The sequence below is a fragment of the Gadus macrocephalus genome, chromosome 18 (assembly GCF_031168955.1).
Source record: "Gadus macrocephalus chromosome 18, ASM3116895v1".
In the NCBI taxonomy this organism is placed as follows: Eukaryota; Metazoa; Chordata; class Actinopteri; order Gadiformes; family Gadidae; genus Gadus; species Gadus macrocephalus.
The window spans coordinates 12585024-12605595 of NC_082399.1; the positions used below are offsets into that span (position 1 = coordinate 12585024).

Here is a 20572-nt window from a genome sequence, read left to right on the forward strand (position 1 = left end):
CGGGGAAACCGCTTGGTCCACATTTAGCACGGTTCCTGAAGTAGGCGAAGAGGTGGTGGTGGTGGTAGTAGCAGAAGTCATAACTGCGCTGGCTGGACCTTCAGTAGGTGGTGCAGTAGACGTGGCAGTCTCCATGATTGGGTGTGTGGAGGTGGAGGTTGTAGATCCAGAGGGTGGCGTCGGTGTTGCAGAAGGCTGGGCCGAGGAAGGGGCCATGTTTTTCACAAATGTGCTCTGGCACGCTGGTAACGGTGAACAGTTTGTTTTTGAGAGTGTGACACAGCCTTTTGTGGGAGGAGCCGATACAGCAGCAGCAGCATCTGAAGTAACTTCTACTGAAGTGACATCGGAAGGTGTGGCGTGCAATGGTCTGGAGGCCGGTATGGAGGCCGTTGTAGATGACGATGACGTTGTTGATACCGGCATTGATTTTTCAATGGGTGGGGAAGTTGTTTTTATTGTCGTGGAGCCGCCGTTAACTTCAGACGGTGTGGGAGCTGTCAGCGCTTGTTTAGCAGCTGGGATGGCGGCTGAGGCTGTAGTGATGGTAGGAACTGTAGCTGGCACCGCTGTGGTCGTGATCAGATCAGAGGCTGGTGGGGTCGATGACGGTGGAGGGGGAGCGAACACAGGCAATCGGGCTGGATCTGCGGCAGGACCTGACAAGTTTGTGGGGCTGGGTTTAGGATTCTGCTCTCTTGGGGATGGGTAGATGGGTGATGGCTGGAGGACAGAAGCTGCTGGACCAGATGTGTTCATCGTATCTGTTTTCTCCAACTTGGAGGGAAGAGAAGCCTGACTGGGGCCAACGACAGTCTCTACTGGAGGGGTGGATAGGGGCTTAGAGGGCAGGGAAGCCTGACTGGGGCCAACAACAATCTGTAATGGAGGGGTGGGTAGGAGCTTAGAGGGCAGGGAAGCCTGACTGGGGCCAACAACAATCTGTAATGGAGGGGTGGGTAGGAGCTTAGAGGGCAGGGAAGCCTGACTGGGGCCAACAACAATCTGTAATGGAGGGGTGGGTAGGAGCTTAGAGGGCAGGGAAGCCTGACTGGGGCCAACAACGATCTGTAATGGAGGGGGGGGTAGGAGCTTAGAGGGCAGGGAAGCCTGACTGGGGCCAACAACGATCTGTATTGGAGGGGGGGGTGGGGGCTTAGAGGGCAGGGAAGCCTTACTGGGGCCAACAACAGTCTCTGCTGGAGGGGTGGGCAGGGGCTTGGAAGCCTGACTGGGGCCATCAACTGTCTTTACTGTAGGGGGGGGTAGGGGCTTAGAGGGGAGGGAAGCCTGACTGGGGCCAACAACAGTCTCTGCTGGAGGGGTGGGCAGGGGCTTGGAAGCCTGACTGGGGCCATCAACTGTCTTTACTGTAGGGGGGGGTAGGGGCTTAGAGGGGAGGGAAGCCTGACTGGGGCCAACAACACTCTGAGCCGGAGGGGTGGGTAGGGGCTTAGAGGGCATGGAAGCCTTAATGGGACCAACAACTGGAGGGGACGGTAGGGGCTTGGAGGGCAGGGAAGCCTTACTGGGGTAAACAACAGTCTTTACTGGAGGGGCAGGGAGGGGCTTGGCGGGGGGCGACTGAACCTGTGAGCTACCAGGCTTCTGAGCGGTGGTCTTCGACCCTGGATCAGGACTGGCAGTGGTTTTGTTATTGGGTTTCTGTCCTGTAATGTCTGCCACAAGTGAGGCGTCCTTTCGGGGACGCCCCCTCCTGCGTTTGGGAGAGATGGTGGGGCTGGCCTCGGCCTTGGGTGGGGGGGGCGGGGGCAAGGGCTGGACTAAGGGCGAGGGAGGAGTCTTAGGAGGTCTTCCTCGTTTCCTTTTCACTGGCGTAGCAGCGACAGAGTTCTCGCTGGGAGCCGTCCCGGCGGCGGCGGCGGCGGGGTCTCTGCCGGGCGGCGTGTCCGTCTTCCTGGCCGCCCCGGCGCCCCGGCCGCGGCCCAGCTGGTGTTGCTGCTCGCTGAGCTGGGCCGCCATGCGGGACTCCGTCTCCAGCCGCCGCCGCACGGGGAGGTTCCTCAGCACGGGCATGTCCGGAGAGGCGTGGGGCGGGGAGTAGGGGTGGTAGCCCCGAGGCTGGGGGGTGGGGAGAGCGGGGCCGTGGTCCTGGTCCTTACCGGGGGGCCCTTTGGGTTTGCTCTCGGGGCTCTGGGGGGCGGCGTCCCGGCCGGGCTCAGATGCGGAGCCCCCCGCCTGCTCCTCGGCGGCCTCCTCCGAGGAGCCGTGGCCGCCCGTGCCGCTGGCCCGCCTCCGCCTCTTGCGTGGCTCCTTGTCCGTCACCACGGTGACCAGCCTGCCGGGGAGCTTCCGGAGGACCTTGGCGGAGGGCGAGTCCTCCGACAGCCCCTTGAGGACCTCCCCGTCCGCAGACTGCCGCTTGCGGGGCGAGCGGGAGCTGGAGCTGACCGGAATAGGACCGAGGGCGTCCATGTGCGTGGTGTCCTCTCTGGCCGAGTACATCTGGTGGTCCACGGGGCAGTTGGACTCCAATGGCGAGACCTCTGTCATGGACCTCTCTTTCGTGCCCGTCTTCTCCTCTTTCTCCTTCTCCTTGCTAGCAACCTTCTCCTCCTTACTAGCCCCCTTCTCCTCCTCACTAGCCACCTTCTCCTTCTCCTCGCTAGCCACCTTCTCCTTATTAGCCACCTTCTCTTTACTACAGGGCTCCTCCCTCTCGGTAGTGACCTGCTCCTCCGCCCTCTCCTCCTTCCCCCTGGGCTCCAGAGCGGCACAACGCTGACCCTCTGTCGGCCCGTCGGTCTGGGGTCTCCCCTTGGCCGGGGACGAGGGGGCAGGGGAAGGCACTGGGCCGGAGACGGAGCGGTTCAGAGTCCTGCCTTTAGCGGGCTCTCTGGTGGGGGAGGAGTCTTTAGCGTGTTTGGAGGAGGCGGGGCTCTTAGTGTTGGGGTCTGCGCGGGTCGGGCTAGCGGTGCTGGTGCTGGGGGGGGAAGCAGCCGCCGCAGCAGCCGCCGCCGCCGCCACCGCCGAGTCTTTGGACGGCGGTCGGCCTCTCAGGCCGGAGCGGGGTCTCTCAGGCACTTCTCGGGGGGCCGGCGGCGGGCTGGGCTCGGGCTCCGGGGACGCGCCCCGCAGCCGGCCGCTGGTCCGGGTGGAGGTGGCGCTCTTGTCTTTGGGCTTCCGGCCCCGGCGGGCGGGGGTCACCGCGGGGGTCTCCGCGGAGGCGGGCGGCGACGACACGTCGTCGTCCGAGGAGGCGTTGTGCTTCAGGCCCTCCTCCTTGGCCTGGTCCAGGCCCTTCCGGGCCGCCTCCACTTGTTCCTGGGAACAAGGAGAGCTCGGGTCACATCGGCTCAAAAGACAGCATGGGTCAAAGTAGGTCACAAGGGCCTCAGCTAATGATGCCACTCCCTCGACCAGTTAAGCCTGATAAAATGAAGTAGAGCACGGCACCAACACGGCCAATGTCAAGGCTGTGGTTTAACGGGTGAACACAACGGGTGCGGCGGCGTTACCTCCGCTTGCTTCAGCTCCTCTTTACACACGTCTTCCAAGGACGCCTCCAGGAAGTTCATTGCATAGCGCTCTATGGGAGTGAGCTGGGGGAGGCAAGAGAGGAGAGGGTTAGTCTTGGTGGTTGGCCTGGATGGGCGGGGTTCCCCCACGTTTGACAGGTCTTTCAGTCATGAGCGCCCGCCTCGAACGTCGGACATCAAAACTGAAAGTGACACTGAGTAGCATACTGCTGCTCTCGCGGAGCATTGAAACAATCACACAGCAAGTTTATAAAGATATTCAACATCGATCTGACGGGGGGGGAACTAAAGACACGATCAGGAGCCTTGTGGTTCTAGAGAGGTATACCTGCTCAGGAGACGGGCAGCAGTGCTACTTTCTGTAGAGCCATCGTTTGGTCAATACTTCCACACAAGAGGCGAATTACAAAGTACTTTGCCCTAAACAATAGCTTAACTAAAACCCCGTTAACCCGGGTACGTCTCACATTACAAAATGTCTGCAGTGGATTCAAATCACTGTTTAGAAGTAAACAGTAAAAACGAGTGCACAAGTAGGTCCTACGTGTTGAGATTTGGACTGAATCTATGGAAGAAGGGCGCTTATGTCCCATCTAGTCATTATTCTATAGGCCATATAACCGAGCGAGACTTGTCGAAGTTGGCACATTGCATTTGACACACAGCATTGTAGGCTAGACAATGTCACACAAGCTACAATGACTTCTATCCGTTTTTTTATTATTAAGTTTTTACATAAATACCGTCAAGGCATGTACTGTATACCCTGGTGAAATGTCAGGAGGCTATGCAAAAATAGATAGCGCCCAAGCTGAGAGGGGGTGTGAGTTCAGTAACCATGGCAACAATTTTCAGATGAAATCAAAACAGAACTTCAAATCCGACTCGAGTATGAAGTACTAAATTATTTGTCCTCGCTACTAATTTGTTCCAGCCAGTCGGTTCTTCTGGGACACCAGAGGATTGCAAAATGGGACTAGAATAACTTTATAATCAATAGGATCGCCGTGGTTTGGGATTACAGGTTATTACTCGCTGGCATTCAAACCAACGGACGCCCTCACCTGCTCCACCAGCGCGGCTATTTCCTGCTCCGCCTTGGAAAGCTCCTCCACTTCCTCCTGGTCCCCTCCGTCGTCCAATGGGATGTTCTCGTTGAACTCCGCCAGCTCCGCCACCTGCTCCGCCTTGGCCTGGGAGGCGGCTACGATGTCCTCCTCGTCCTCAGCGCGACAGAGGGCCTGGAGAAAAACCGTGACACGATCCGAACCGTGAGTTTTGTGATCCGTTGCACCCCTAGTTATGAGTAACGGGTACCCTTTTGAAGTGTACGGGAAAATAGGTAGAATTGGTGAACAACAGAAAAAGGTGAACATCAACTAAACTGAAGAGAATTCCCTAAACAGAAGCCTGGCTTCACAGTTGGCCGTGTCTTATCGTTGGCTCTACTTTCCATTTGGGGTTGAGATGAAAGTACATTTTATGTTCCAAAAAAATTATGAGCTCAATCTTCCAATTTCTAAGTCATAATGAATGCTTAAATTGTACCGGTCACACTTGACCATAAGGGTACAATAATAAGCCATTCATTAACATCAGTGAATTCAGTAATACCCTATTCAATAATGAATACCCTGATAATCATGAACACCATTCCTTAAATGATAACTCTACTATTAGTTAACTATCAAATCAACGATTAGTGAATTGAAGTTAGTGCTCATTAGTGCCTTAACTCATGTTAATGAATTAACGTTGGTGTCAAGTTATCAACACAACGAATGACCATAGCAGACTCCCGGTAGTCCCGGTAGTAGCTAGCTGGTCCACCTGAAGCCTGTACATGAGTAGCTAGGTGCCGTGCGGCTGACCTGCTCCAGGATGGTGGTGCTCTGCTTGTGGGCCGACTCGTCGTCCTCCGGCTGGGGGGCCGCCACCACCACCACCTCGGCCGCCGCCTCCTTCTTCTCCCCCTCGTTCACGTCAAACAGCTCCCGGATGGTTTGCTGTGGACCGTGAGGAAGGCGCTAATGAAACCTCCTCTTCAATAGGCCTCGGTGGCCAGCCTCCTACACGCGTGTTGGAGGGGTGCAGGCCAACGAGCCTTCGTGGGTCGTACACAACTTCAAATCCCTCCTCAAAAACACATTGTTGCCAACTGTAGGGTTATCCTTTCTGGTTATAATGGTTGTGTTGTGCGTGCATGTGGAACCAAGACGAAACATATAATCACGGTCAATCCCTGTTATTTCCAGAACTGAGGAAATGTTAAATGTATTGTTGCTCACCATTGATATAACTCCCAAAGAGGTGGTTATTGTCTCCATCGATGTGTAAAGAGAAGGAGCATCCGGCTGGCCCACTGTTATGAGGGTGAACCCCTACCTCTTTGAAGAACGCCGTGGTGAAGTTTCCTCCGTCGATGGCCATGTCTCCCAGCATCCTCTTCTGATTGGCCTTCTTCAGGATGTTCTCCTCCACCGTGCGCTCGCTTATCAATCTGACGGAGACACCAAGGAGGCCAATAGGTTGGTTATCGTTGCCCGTCATCGTTATGGAAACACAGAAGGATCAAACTGCACACAGTAGGGTTCAAAACTGGTGGCCCAGGAACGGAAGACAAACTCGCCAATATAAAAGACACATGATCTCGGCAGTGTCCCAGGTGATGGAGCGGAAGGGTGGTAGTTTGATTCCTGGCTTCTCCTAGCTGAGTGTCGAGGTGTCCCCGAGCAAAACACCTAACCCCAACGGCTCCAGGCGAGCTAGTTGTTGCCTTGCATTGTTGACGTTGGTATGCGAATGTTTTAATCATAGGGTGGATGTAAGGCCATAATTGCAAAGAGCTTTCAGTGGCCGCTGGTGAAGGCACTCCATTTACCATCTCCTTGCATCAGGAACCCTAGTGAGAGCTACATCCGTATGTCGTGACGTGCAGCCTTGCAGAGAAGTAGCGGCCCATCGAACGGATATCATACATGTGAGCGACCCGAGATGACCCGCCCCCCATCACTGGAGCGGCGGCCTGGTCCCGGGGAGCAGGGGCGGCGGGGGGGGGGGGCTCACCGGTAGATGTGCACGTCTCTGGTCTGGCCGATGCGGTGGCAGCGGTCCTGGGCCTGGGCGTCCATGGTGGGGTTCCAGTCGCTGTCGTAGAACACCACGGTGTCGGCGCCCGTCAGGTTGACCCCCACGCCGCCGCTGCGCGTGGACAGGATGAAGCAGAAGATGCGGCGGTCGTTGTTGAAGCGCTCCATCAGGGACTGAGGGAGGGGCGAGAAGGTACATTAGGAATCACTTCATCTACACACGCATTATATCTCGCACGTCCCGGCACTCAAAAAAGAAAAAAGTTAAATGGTGCGTTACTTGTGTAGCATCTTAACCTACCTTTGTCGTAGACAAGGAATGGGTTAGCCTAGCGACTGTTTGCACTTGGTTCTATGAACCTCATTACTGTACCGCAGCGATGTATTGTTCTGACAAATGTAGTTATTATAAGTCGCTTTGGATAAGATCGTCTGCTCAATGTATAAGCCAATCAGCACCATGCTGTCTTTTTTCGTACAACAAAAGAAAAAAAGACAGTGGCTTTGACCTGAAATATGTGGTTCTCTATATGGGTTACAACTGTAAATTAATTAATGGGTATTTATTTTACACACACACACACACACACACACACCTGTCTCATCTCCACGCGGGTGCTGCCGTCCAGACGCAGGTAGATGTGTCCGTGGTAGTTGAGGAACTGCTCCAGCACGTCCAGCATCCGCGTCATCTGGGTGAAGATGAGCACCCGGTGGCCGCCCGTCTTCAGCCGCCGCAGCAGCGTGTGGAGGGTCTGCAGCTTGCCTGCACACACACACATTACACATGAACTTATTGGAAGTCTGGTAATGTAAACAAACACACAAAATCATTTACAGCTACGCCGTTCACAATACTGTATTTGAATGGAGCTGCCAAGACTATTTTCATTACACAGACAAACACACACACACACGTCGCAGTGTGGCTGAAGGAAAAAGAATATATGCATATTATGTACGCAAATCATTTCCACGGACACTAGGCATGTGGCCAAAACCAATAGATTTGATTACTTCCTCCCTCCATTAACCCAGTGTTGTGGGTCACTGCATGAAATTTGTTTGCGTGGACAAATGGAATTCGGAATTAACCTGGAATTAACTCGACACAAATCCATTCCTACTTTTAGTTGTAAAATAAAGAAGCTTTACATGATGACCAAAAGTGACCAAAAACAGAATTGACAGTCTTCCAGATCCAATTAGTCTGTGAGGAATGGGGGTCCTTTCCCAAGCAGCCTTACAGCAGAGCTGCTTGCGGCAGACTAAACCCAGGTGGACCGGCACCTACCACAGTCGTACTGGATGAGCCTCAGGTCGGGGAAGTGGGTCCGCATGTTGCACTGGATGCGGTGCAGGTTGCGCGTCAGCGGGGCGAGCTGCGTGGACAGGGCCGAGGAGAAGACGACCTGCTTGTGGCTCAGCGAGGGGGGCGGGTGGCAGCAGTGCATGGTGATGGGGGCCGCCTCCACCGGGGGGATCACAAAGGTGAACCTGGGGGCAGCGGGAGCACACACATGGCTGGGGGTGAGCGGGATAGCTTTGGTGAGGTCTCGCAGATCTGACTCATAGATTCATCCGGAGTCTGGTCGCAGAGCAAATTCAAATCTGGGTGACACTTTCACTTTCACTTTGTGTTCCTGGGAAAGGGGGTCTGCATGTCTAAACTTACCAGAGTTACACAGATATTATGTTAGCCTGTTCCTATACAAGTTAACAGCTTGGACAAAAGCTCAAATATATGAAGCAAATCCCACCCCCCTGTAGTGAACAAGGCAAGGCTTGTAAACAGACCAATAATGAATAGCGTTTCTACAGCTCTTTATAGTTTCTATACCCTCAGCCACACATAACCAACAGAAGCAGGCCCCCGTCCCGTACCGGTCGATCATGTGGTAGAGCAGGTTGAGCCTCTGCTCGGGGCTGTGGATGGCCTCCTTCAGGGCCCGGCTCTGGACCCAGTGGTCCGCGTGGTGATGGGACTGGGCCAACAGGCAGGCCGTGTGGCCCGACCGCCCCCACTCCCCCAGGGGGCCCACGGGGGCCGGAGAGGGCTTGGAGCCCGGGAGGAAGGTCAGGAAGTCGAGGACCTCCAGACCGTAGATGGGCCTGGCTCCGCAGTGGAGGTCGTTGACCCGGGACAGGAAGTCCAGCTTGCTGCGGTGCTGTTCTTCACGGAGCTCTGCCAGCGAGGACTGGGGGAGGGACAGGCGACAGGAGGGTTAACAGCTGATGGTTGTAGTGAGGCAGAGCCCCAGTGTTCAGGGTACAAGTGTTTTAAATATACAAGGTGCTCTAAGAATCAGAAATTCCTTCTCATTACTGGCCCCTTTGGTCTGTAAGTGAACAGCAGCACTCGGACAGCACTTCCTTTCTATTTCCAGGCAAAACCGGCACGGTCAGCCCCCATACAGTGGGGGCTGATTTTTTTAAGTAAAGTTACATCCGGTTCATATATTGGCAATTTAAAGCAACCTGTTGTCCCTTTAAAAAACGCCGACGCTGGATTACTGCAGACGTTGGATACCCGTTCAATACCGAAAGCTATTGTATGTGACCGTTCACACCGTGTGTTGACGAGGGGACTTGACATGAGACACTGACCAAGTAGAAAAGGGAGCGACGAGGCGCACGGGTGGGGACCCTCGGCCAGGGGGGGGCTCGTGAGGCCGGGCTGGCTTTGGGAGGGGGGGCGGGCTTGCTGCCGACGCTGGTGTCCCGCGGTGCCACTGCTGAAGACTTGGAGGTAGAGGTGGAGGCCATCGAGGTCGACGATGAAGGGGTCACCAGGACTGGAGCTGAGGGGCAGGCGGGAGGGCAAAGCAGGAGCGTCAGCGGGTTCCTAACTGGAACGCACGTGCTAACAATCACCTTTCACACCAAGCAGCGCGGTTCAGTGACCGACCAGCGACGCATCAGAACCCCGATAGAGAATCCACCACGAGAACCCGACAGCTCCTGACCAGGCGACGTGGTTCAAAGCTCAGAACACCAGCGTCGGTTCTCACCTGACTGCACCACGGGGGGCGGGGGGGCCTGCACCACCTTCAGGATGGTGCGGGGGGGCTGGGGCAGGGCCGGGGAGGCGCTGGGGATCCTGGGGGGGGCCATGGTGTAGGTGGCGGTGGCGGGTCCAGGGGTGCGATGGGAGACCGTCAGGGGAGTCCTGACGGGGGTGAACTGCAGGGGGGCCACGCGGGGCGACGGGGCGACGGCCAGGGTGGGCACCGTCCCGCCCTCCTTGCCGGTGGCCTGGCGCACGACGATCTTCACGATGCCAGGGCTGCTCACCATGGAGGAGGTCACTGGGGGGAGAGAGGTTCACGTGAGGAGGAGCACGGCAGCAGTCACGTGGACACCGTCTATGGGAGGGACAGAGGCCATCTGGGGAAGACATGAGAACCGCTAGACCCGCATGGAAAAGGGAAAACACATGCAAGGTAGATGTGGGGGTGAAACACTGAGGGGCATTCCTTAACAAAGGTAAAAAAAACTAAAACAAAGAATGAAAGAGAAGTATTTCCATCCAATGACACCAGAATGAGTTGTCCTGCCCAGACTTTGTTTATACAGAAGAATGGAAAACAGGAAAAGGAAAGGGAGTGGTGGTGTTGTGGACAGGGGGTTACGGTGCTGGTGGTGTTGTGGTTGGTGGTCGGGGGGGGTGGTTCGTGTTGATGGTGGTGAAGATGGGCTGGTGGGGGTGTGGGTGGTGGTGTTTTGGTTGGGGTAGGAGGGTGGTGGTTAAGGTTGATGATGGTGTGGATGCTGAGCTTGGGGTGGTGGTGAGGGTAGTGGGGATAGGGGGAAAAGAGGGGGGAGAGGGGGAAACCTTGAGAGGAGACACTGAGAGGCAGCTGGGTCCCAATGGGAGCTGGAGAGGTGTGAACAGGGTGTGTGCCGGCTGTGCTGAGGACAGCCACCTGGGCCGGCTGGCTGATCAGGTGGTGCTGCCCCCCACTGGACACCAGGTGCATCACATTACCTATGGGGGGAGAGAGAGAGAGAGAGCGAGAGAGCAAGAAGTCATTAAATAACCAAATCAAATGCATTTCCATAATACATTTGGCTATAAATCCGAATCCGCATGCTGCCTCAGAGGGAGGATAGAAACAGTTCAGAGTTAGGTTGTAATGTCATGCTGCCGCCTCTTAATCCTAGGTTAATGCTCACCTTGTACTTGGCGCGGCGGTGCCATTGGGACATGGTGGATCTGAGCTCCAGACAGAGTCAGCTTGTTGCCCTGGAGCTGGAAGGTGACCGGTTTACTGCCCTGACACGATGACATGGGCCGGCCGGCCAGGGAGGCCAGCTGGGCAATGCTCACGACCTCACCAGCTACAGAGAGAGGGCACAGAGCAACGCGGTTCAGAAGCGGAACTGGAACCCTGCAATTGTGGTTCAAGGATCGTCGTCTCGCTGTGGTTGATATGCATCTTACTGGTCACCACCCTAATAGAATAGTATCATTCCTCTGTTCTGAAATACATCAGACCACAGAAAAACTATTCTGACAGTAATCCATTCGGAATTGATCACCCCATAGGCAGGGGTGCAAAAAAATTTTTTTTGAGTTACTCAGGTGAGTACCAGTTGATGGTGTTCGATAGGCACCCCACACATAGCCCCACACGTAACATCTGATCTTATGAAACGTACCTAGTTTCACAAATGAGATTCCGTTATCAATGCACAACTTCTGAAGCACAACTGTGTTTTTTGCTACACCCATTTTATCATACTGCAGCAGCTTGACCACGGAGCGTTGCGATCAGCTGATTTCAGGCAGTTCTCCAGTGTGTTCAATGCATAGCGCACACAGCGCACATTTCAGCGCTTATCATTCGTATCGAGCCTGGCACATCTTGACGCCACTTTAAAAAAAACATTTTCTTTGCCTTTTCTTTGCAGGTGGCAGTCGCCAATTAGCTGCTCAATGTATTTAGTTTTTTAGATCTGTTAACTACGCAAAAGCGTTTTCGTGACACAAGTGACGTTACGCATCCTTGATTATGGGCGCGCGTGCGTACTTGCATACCAGTTATGTGCACCCCTGACTAAAGGAACGCATTACAGTAATAATGTTTTGAATTACTATCAGCAGCAGTGAAGGCTCAGACTGCAGGAGAACACACCAAGCAGGGGGTCTGTGTGGGTACTCACAGGGCAGCCGGGCCTGCATGTCAGGACTGAGCAGCACCCTCTGGGGCAGGACCTGGCTGGGGATGGGGGTGGGCTGGGCCGGCACGCTGGGGGCCCCGGGGGCGCTGGGGGCCCTGACGGTGAGGATGGGCCGGGGGCCACTGGACCTCACCGCCGTCTGGGGGTTGGGGTGCACTAGTGGGCGCGGAGGTGGCGGCGTGGTGGCCACTGAACACACAACTGAGAGAGAGAGAGAGAGACACAGAGACAGAGGGAGAGACAGACGTATACAGATAAGGGAAGAAAAACGATTTAAGATGAATTAGGAAAGATGGATGGTTCAAATGATTAGGTTGTATGAACAGAAGCCGATCCTTTAATATATCAAAGCATAAAGATCAACAACAGTAACTGCACGCCACACGGGCTCAGTTTTCTTATTTCCTATTACGCATTATTTCCCCACATACGTTCATCTCTCTGTACTGACCTTGTTGGACCACGGGGGCCGGTGGTGGGGGGGTCTCGGCGACGCTGGGGGCTTTAGGGGTCTGCGCGGCAGGCGGCACCGGGCAGGTGGGCTTGTTCATGAGCAGAACCGGCCGACTGTCCGTCTTGGGCGGCGGTTGGAGAGTCCTGACGGCGAGACATGACCCGGGATTACAAGAGGCTGGGAACTGCTGGCTTAAACATTAGGGTCTGAGTACGGCTAATCACACCGTCTGAGGGAGGCTTGTTCTTTAGCAGCGAAGCCGCATGGAACATTTTCGGGGTACCGTGCTCGCATGCAGGAATTTACAAAACGGGGGCAACCCAGGTCGGGTTTGTTTTAATGAGAGACGGCGCCGCGAGGATGGATTGCAAGTAGGCCAACTTGTGACTTCTCGTCAGAAAGGAAGGCAGGAACAATGAATTAATGTTTGTTTGCAAGACATTAATTATTCTCTCAATGGTTTTAGGGCTAATTGTAGGGTAGCTCCGGGGTACCGGATAGATCGTGTTTATGGAAAGAATCCCTTTTCCATCAGGGCCCTGAATGAGCCAGGGCCGCTCCACACTCAAAGCGCCGTGTCTCCCCGTACCTGTTGACCTTCATGCGCACTGGTTTGGGTCTAGGGGGCGGCTCCGGTGGCTCCATGATTTCCTGGATGAGCTGCCGGCCCACTTTGTGACGGGGCATGAAGACGTCGGCCCGGTACCGAGAGACCCGTCCCTCTAAGCCCAGGAGGTCGAACATGGACAGGTCACAGCGCTGAGGAAGGCAGGGTTGGGTTTAATGCGAGGTCACAGTGCTGCATGATTCATGGGTTCAGCTTATAAGGTTGACTGAACGAAAACAACACCAACACAAACAATGTCCCCATTTCTAAAAAATACAAAAAAACACAAGGGCTAACTACATCATGTAGAACCAAGGATTCCTTGATCAGAGTTATCGTGATTATGGATTCTCCTTCTCGAGGCCTTCACGTGGGCTCTCGTAAAGGATGAGTCATCAAAATCTTTGTGGAGGAGCTTTTCTCTCTTACTTGTCAACCTGGTAAACAAGCTCAGGCCTCCGCATCCCGTCTCTTACTGCACTATGCCCTTACTAGGCACACAAACAAATCCCAGACATGCTGACTCTTTGCCCAACAAACAAGCCGGATTGTCTCCCCAGTGAGTCCACAAACATCGAGTGCGTGTAGCTCTCCCCCCAGGGGGCCCCCCTCCCCACACTGACCTTCAGAGGAGAGACCTCCAGCACGTCCTGCACCAGGGAGGCCGTGCGGAACACGATGGGCTTGGTGATGAAGGGGGACTGGATGGGCCGCGGGTCAAACAGGTTGGGGTGGTTGCACACCTTACGGAGCTGCATCAGGATGTTGATCACTGACATGAAGTGTCCGCTGGCCAGGGTTTCCCGTACTCTGTGAGACGGAGAGGAAGGAATGGTGGGTTATTCACCGTAGAGACAAGTCTTAAGAGGACTAAAACGTCATGATGTCAACAAACACTTTTCTCACCGCTAGTGGACGAAACATTCATACAAGAGGAACAATCATTCAGAAAAAGTTGGGCCTGCCGTTCAAAAAGGAAAGTAGCCGACGGAAAGCCCCGCTGAACGAAAAGCGACCACTTACGCTGCCTGCGCCATGAAGTCGTCGTAGAGGAAGCGCTGCCTCTTGGACAGGCGGCAGCGCACCACGTGCTCGTACTTCTTGGGCATCTGCTTCTCCACGTCCACCTTGATCCTGCGCAGCAGGAAGGGCCTCAGCACCTTGTGCAGCCTCTTGATCAGGCCCTCGTTGTACTCCTGGCTGCCCTCGATCATCCCCGTCAGCGGGTTGGAGAACCACTCCTTGAACTCTCGGTGGGACTGGAACACGTGGGGCATGAGGAAGTGCATCAGGGACCACAGCTCCATCAGGCTGTTCTGCAGGGGCGTCCCCGTCAGCAGCAGTCTCCTGTGGCTGGGGGCGCCAAGGAAACAGGGACGGGTTAGACATGGGACCAGCTTTGTATAGCGGGGTTGTGGACCCCGAGAAAGTTTGAGAAAGCAGTTGGTTCCACCCATATATACCAGTAGGTAGATTTCAAAAAGGATATAATTTATACGAGTCAGACTTGGAACTTCCTCCCTGGAAGGAGATTCTCATCGGACCGAGATGAATCACGCGTCAAGTTTTACCAACCTGTTGAAATTGAGAAGGCTCTGCCAGCGCTGGGACTTGAAGTTCTTGATGTTCTGGGCCTCATCCAGGATCAGGTAGCGCCAGGACTTGCGTCGGAACGCCTGGTGATCCTGAAGAACCAGCTTGTAGGACGTGACGCACACGTGGAACGCATTAGGCTTGGTCCATCCCTGAGGAAGAGAAGGAATCCATCAAGATGGGAAGGAAAGCTGTGCTCTCACAATTCAGCAGGTTGTGTTTCATATTTTTTATTGCATGCACGTGTTACACACCTGTCTCTTCATCTTGCGTTCCTTCTGACTGCCAAAGTAAGTGAGGATCTTGAAACCAGGACACCAGCGTTTCAGCTCCATCTCCCAGTTCAACATCACACTCGTGGGGACGATGATGAGGTGAGGGCCCCAGTTGCCTGCATGCGCAAGGTGAACGGACAAACCATTACTGAGTAATGCCGTGTACAAAGCTGCACAAGTCACTGCGCGTACATTTGAATTCATCGGGTGGGCGCAACCAGACGCACTGAATGGGTTACCTTTCTCACAGGCCAGGTGGGCAAGCAGAGCTATGGTCTGAATGGTCTTGCCCAAGCCCATCTCGTCGGCCAGAATGCCGTTGAGCTTCTTCTCGTACATGGTGACCAGCCAGTCCAGGCCGATGTGCTGGTATTCACGCAAGGTGCCGTCCAGGAGAAAAGGGATGGGCGTCTTGACCTGAAAATAATTGTCCAAATGGAAGGAAGCCATTAACACACGACAGGTCTCCTTAGGGCTGGACGATATGGAAATGTGCATCACCGCGATAATTATGGAGAGTGCTAATCAAAACAGATAAATACATAAACGTTGAATTCAAAACACCCCTCTTAACATTCCAAAAAACGATCCCGATAAGTGGATAGCTGTATCAAATGTCGTCACAATAACTTGCAAAGATAAATAATAATAATATTGAATTATTACCCAGCCCTATTATTACCCAGCCCTACTACTTCCTATACATACATCTGTACTGAAACAGGTCTCCTCTCCAGTTAAAGGACCTGCTCCATGCCAAGCTATGCTATTAATACAGGTCATGTTCTTGTGACTTGGACCCACCTTAGTGGTGGCCAGCGTGTAGCCTTTGGGTTGCAGGCTCTCGGCAGTAGCAGCAATGTGGCTGATCTCCTTCTTGGGTCTGGAGCCGGCGGACGGAGGGCTGTTGTCTCCCTCTTTGAGCAGGACCTCCATGCCCTCATCCCCACAGCTGTCCTCGTCACTACCCTCCTCTTCATCCTCCTCTTCCTCATCACTCTGCTCCTCGTCCTTCTCACTGTCCTCTTCCTCGCTGTCTTCTGGTGAATCTGAGACACAGACATACAGAAACACACGGTTTGATTCTTCGGATAAAAAAAAACATTGTAATAAAAAACTGATTGACATTTAGTGTTTAGCAATTACCTGAAGAGGAGGAGTTAGTTTCCGCATCGCTCTCATCTTCCTCCGTCTCTACTTCGTCGTCCCCAGACACCTCAGAGTCCGAGCTGGCTTTAGAGGCCGAGGCAGAGGGCTCCTCAAAGTCTGACGTGTAGGCCCCCTTGTACTTCTCCAGAAGCTCATCCATGCTCAGGTCACCTGTTGGGATATCAGGATATCATTCAAGGCACAGTGGCGCTGCTTGAAAGGCAACATGAATGAATGGCCAAGTGACAAAATAAGTCAGATCAAGCTATAGTCTTTATTTATTCTATTTATCATTCAATACATAATACAGAATGGCCAGAAGGTTGCTGGCATTTTATTGAGATTAAACCACAGCAATGTCACTGAAGCCAGTGGCTCGGCCACTGGCTTCAGTGTGAATGTAAAACCACGAGGACTCTACCTTCTTTTGCCAGGTCGTCCAGTTCTTCTGCATGGTCCACGGTGCCCTCCACCTTCTCTTGGGCATCGATGGTGTCCTCCTGATCCTCGGCTGTGAACAGCAGAGAGCAGACGCACAAGTCTTCAGTAATTATGTTTGACCTCAGATGACACCAAGCAACAGTGCCCCCATGTTAACTAGAAAGAAGGTGGGAGGGAATCTGTTGCCCCCCCACTCAATTGTATACATAATACTTCCAGTAGGGATATCACTGGTTGTATATATTTCAACAGTGTGAGTGCTCTGAGTGAATACTATGGGATAGGCATGTCTTACCATCCTCTTCGTTGGCATTAAACTCCCCGTCTTCCTCCTCGACTGAGGTGGAGTTGTCATCCGAGCCCTCCTCGGAGGCCGAGTCCTGTGAACAACCAGCATTACTCAACCTTCTAGAAAACAACATTTCAAACACAGAGAGCAGCAACAACTCGCTGTCGGGCCACAACCTGCATTTCTTTTGTACAACAGACCAAAAGTCACACACCAAAAGTGGACGATTTTTTTGGTTTTACATACAGAGTTTTGTTTTACATTAAGTCATAAAATAAGTTATTTCATGTAAGCAGGTCGGATAGACCAGTCCCTCTGGAATAAGAGAAAGTCTCCTTCATCTAGACCGGTCATTCAAAGCTGCTTACATAAAATAACAAGTTAGTTCATGTTAGAAGGTTAGAATGACCAGTCACTATGGAATAAGAGGAAGTCTCTTCAATCTAGAAACCTCAAGGGATACCACCTCAGCACTATTCTGTGATACGACACAAACCAGCAATAGCCATCAAATTGACCAGAAATTAGCATGCATATCTCGGCCCGGCCACAATCGGCTGTGATCTCACAAAAGAATAATTAAGAAAACATTTTGAGTGATATGCAGTCATTGTGAACGCACTGCGGATGAACTCCACGTCACTAATGTCATGGATAGGCCAGTCAAGTCTCATGACAAACAAGCATTTCCAAGAGGAAATAAAGCTCATATGACAGCGCAAAGAAAATAGTCCCTTTAAAAACACTTCAATTTGCTAGTTCTTCCTTGTATCGCGAGTGGCCAGGACGATTTTGGAGGATTGGTCATGAAATCCCCCAGTTTTGTGAACGTGAAATATGGAAAGGCTTCGGCCGAGACCGGTCCAGAACTCTTGGCGTGGCGCTAACATCCCCCACCTCCCTTAAGGCCTCGTTTCATGCGAGTAGAGCGAATATGTTCATACCATCAGGTTTTGATTCAAGCTCTACATCTGTTGCGACACTCCTACCCCATTCCTGAGAGGGGATGCATCTTTATCCGTTGCACATTTGCTTCCTCAAGCTCTACCTCCAACACATGACACGGAGCGGAATTCATGCGTTCCCTCAAGATGGACCCCCAGCGTGGTGCCAGCGTTATTACCGCAGGGCCCTTGAGCATGCGTAGGAGGTCCTCCAGGGGAAGCTCTCCTTCCTGCTTCAGCAGCTCGATCTCCCTCTGCTGGCTCTCTGCGTCGTTGCCCTCCTGCTGCTCCTCCACGTCGATGGTCTCCTCGTCATCCTCCTCCTCACCAGGGGGCTCAAAGTCTCGGTCTGCAAAAATAGGTAAAGGGGCTGTTAAGAGGGGGGCACAGATTCACACACACACACACACACACACACACTTATCTGATATCCAGTCGCACTATGTTGTATAGCAAAGCTTCTGGGGGCAGAGAGCCTGGGCTGGGGACCAGAAAATATGTGGGACGGCATTAGAGATATTCTACCGAAGAAAATCCATTTATGGATGAGGCTTTCAGAGGGGGGTTTGAATGTGTATATCTACAGTGGTCAGTCTAAACCGTGCTAATTCGAAACCTTTTTTTACAGTTTGCTACTGCTGGCCCAGATGGTGTTTGCCAATTCTGCACTAAGACTTCCAGTACCAAGAGATCCCCGTCTTCAGTAACACGATTGGTCAAAACAAATATGAAGGGAATGTAATTAAATCGCCCCATTCACCCAGATTTGAGGTTGTCCGAATCTCTCCCTCTCCATCTCACTACCACCCTCCCTCTATCCCTCTCTCCCCCTCTCCAAGTGCATTCCTTATGGTTTAATGGAGCGTAATTGGTCCTAGTGGTGGGTTTCAGTTTCCAACGCACGGCTACTTGTGAAACAATAAAAGCGTTCACCCTGGACGAACTCGATGGAGCATGCAGCAGAGGAGAAGCTTTCAGCCCAATAACTAATGTCTGGAAGTGGCCTTCAACGAAGAGAGTTATGATGTCGGGCACACAGAGGCTGCCATCCAACATCGGGCGGACGTTGAGGCCAGGTAGTGAATCAAAAGGTAACGGTGGACATGGAGCAGCGCACTGCGACCGGTCGTTTCCTCTTCCTGGCTGAAGAAGCCCTTGCACCAACATAATCTCTCACCACTGAGGCCGTTCGGCTTACTCAACGCCAGTTATCCCTTGCAGCTTGAAATGACAGGTTAGGCCAGTCCCAGGGTTCACACCTGTGCTTTTGTTCTCCAGGCAAATGCTTGAAACATGATCTTCAGACGCCGTTATAAAGCCCGATGCAAAGCTGCCCACAGAGAATCAGCAGGATAATGTCTCCTTGCACCCCCATGATTAGACCTTGAACAAGCGCAAATAGAGACCATGCTTTACATAACCCGTTGACTTCTGGAGAAGAGCAAGTACATGTCATTTCTAGAGTGTAGCCATGACAACGTTTCCCACCGACTCATCTCCCATTCATTCATTTTCATTCACTAGTAATAACCGGTCAACACAAAATCCATCTAATAACAGGTGATTCGACCTAACAGCCGACGGAGGGAGGAGAAGGCTCACCGCCGTCGTCTTCTCCGGCCGTGGGAAAAGGTTTCTTTGGTTGCACGTCTGGGGTCTCCGTTGGCGCTGCAGGGGCCAGGGACTGGCTGAGAAGGTCTGAGTACTTCTCAGTCTGGCCCACGATGAAGTCCAGCTGAAGGTCCAAAGCCTTTTTCCTCTTCTCCTCCAGTCTGGACTGCTGCTTGTACTGCACCACCTTTGTGGGATACAAACGGGCACGTCACGCGAGGACGTAGCAAGAGATCTCCATTCGACTGCGGGATCGTGAGCATGAAGTAGTGAGTAGAGCATTTGTGTGTGTGTAATGATGCAACTAGGACTAAGTTGCATCACTGTGTCCGGGTGTGCCCGTATGGATTTAATTACAGAAGAACAGGATTTCCATACAGCCATAGTGAGACTACCACGGAGGCAGCATACAGCCATAGTGAGACTACCACGGAGGCAGAGAGATTGTCCACAACACATTTGTTGACAAGCTTTCACACAAAAAAGCAGCTGTGACTTAAAACATATATGGGTCCCTAGCAGACAAGACAGCGTTCCCGTCGGCCGTGTTTCATCCAGGACATCACACAAACCTTCTCAACACTGCTCCAAAAGGCCCGGACCTCCTTGGCAATGGAGGAGGCGATCCGCCGGACTTTGGAGTGCTCGTCTCTCTTGGCCTTCTCCTCCTTCTGCCTCAGATCCTCGTGGTATCTCATCACCATGCGCACAACCTGAGCGCACACACACAATGTCGTGATGCGTCATGTTTTCTCCCTTTCAAATACATTTGTAAGGCTCTTTTTGCCAGGACAGTGAAGATGGATCGAAAGAAATTGTTTTAAAAGAGGGCGGAAATGTAACACGGTCGAGAAAACAGATTTGGGTCAGCAGAAGGTGGATGGTTCATATGGTTATGGCGCTAGCACGTTAAGCCGAGACACCCTTGTTTAATGTCCAGGCTCGCATTAGGTAGGGGACAACATAGATGTTTCAGCTTTGTTTGCAGCAAGGTGGCCTCGCTTACCTTCCTGGCCACCCCTCTCTTCCAGCGCCTCTCCTGGGCAAAGTCAGCAGAGAGCCACTGCATTTCCTCACAGAGGTAGTCCCAGTGGACCTTGGGCCGGACGGGCTCCGTCAGACGGGTCAGACGCTTGGTGGACCAGTAGCCCTCCTTCTTCAGGGACTGGCTGCGGTGCTCGATGTCTGCTTCCTAAAGGGAAGTGATAAGAAGTATAACATTCTTTAGGGTCGAGCCAAAGTTCATTCAAGTCTTTAATGAGAACGATATGAGACGATCGGTGGTAAAGATAAGCATTACAATGTATAAGCAACCTTTGACTCAGCTTCCAAGATTCTCTTTCGATTGAGTCAGTTTAAAACCTGATCTTAAAACAAGAAAGTACATTTTCTTAATTTATAAATTCTCCTGCTTTCGAACTAGAACTCGTATGCAT

The 20572-nt window shown here is 52.9% G+C and overlaps 1 protein-coding gene across 2 annotated transcripts in view; it reads right to left on the minus strand.

Annotated features, from left to right (window-relative positions):
- Window positions 1–20572, minus strand: part of srcap (Snf2-related CREBBP activator protein) — a 31066-nt gene that overhangs the window by 3951 nt on the left and 6543 nt on the right. Inside the window, exons 5-33 of one of the 2 annotated variants that reach the window (XM_060036221.1) lie at window positions 20143–20328; window positions 19709–19849; window positions 19128–19323; window positions 17705–17874; window positions 16588–16672; window positions 16273–16362; window positions 15849–16022; window positions 15507–15751; window positions 14942–15119; window positions 14682–14818; window positions 14410–14579; window positions 13858–14187; window positions 13458–13644; window positions 12817–12986; window positions 12225–12370; window positions 11756–11974; window positions 10766–10930; window positions 10425–10577; window positions 9601–9897; window positions 9197–9390; window positions 8474–8787; window positions 7884–8086; window positions 7186–7355; window positions 6567–6763; window positions 5886–6000; window positions 5372–5506; window positions 4565–4741; window positions 3480–3563; window positions 28–3285 (exon numbers count right to left, since the gene is read on the minus strand). In XM_060036221.1, the coding sequence (XP_059892204.1) occupies window positions 28–3285; window positions 3480–3563; window positions 4565–4741; window positions 5372–5506; window positions 5886–6000; window positions 6567–6763; window positions 7186–7355; window positions 7884–8086; window positions 8474–8787; window positions 9197–9390; window positions 9601–9897; window positions 10425–10577; window positions 10766–10930; window positions 11756–11974; window positions 12225–12370; window positions 12817–12986; window positions 13458–13644; window positions 13858–14187; window positions 14410–14579; window positions 14682–14818; window positions 14942–15119; window positions 15507–15751; window positions 15849–16022; window positions 16273–16362; window positions 16588–16672; window positions 17705–17874; window positions 19128–19323; window positions 19709–19849; window positions 20143–20328 (8286 nt within the window). The remainder of the gene's footprint in view (window positions 1–27; window positions 3286–3479; window positions 3564–4564; window positions 4742–5371; window positions 5507–5885; window positions 6001–6566; window positions 6764–7185; window positions 7356–7883; window positions 8087–8473; window positions 8788–9196; window positions 9391–9600; window positions 9898–10424; window positions 10578–10765; window positions 10931–11755; window positions 11975–12224; window positions 12371–12816; window positions 12987–13457; window positions 13645–13857; window positions 14188–14409; window positions 14580–14681; window positions 14819–14941; window positions 15120–15506; window positions 15752–15848; window positions 16023–16272; window positions 16363–16587; window positions 16673–17704; window positions 17875–19127; window positions 19324–19708; window positions 19850–20142; window positions 20329–20572) is intronic. The other variant, XM_060036220.1, reaches the window with a different exon arrangement.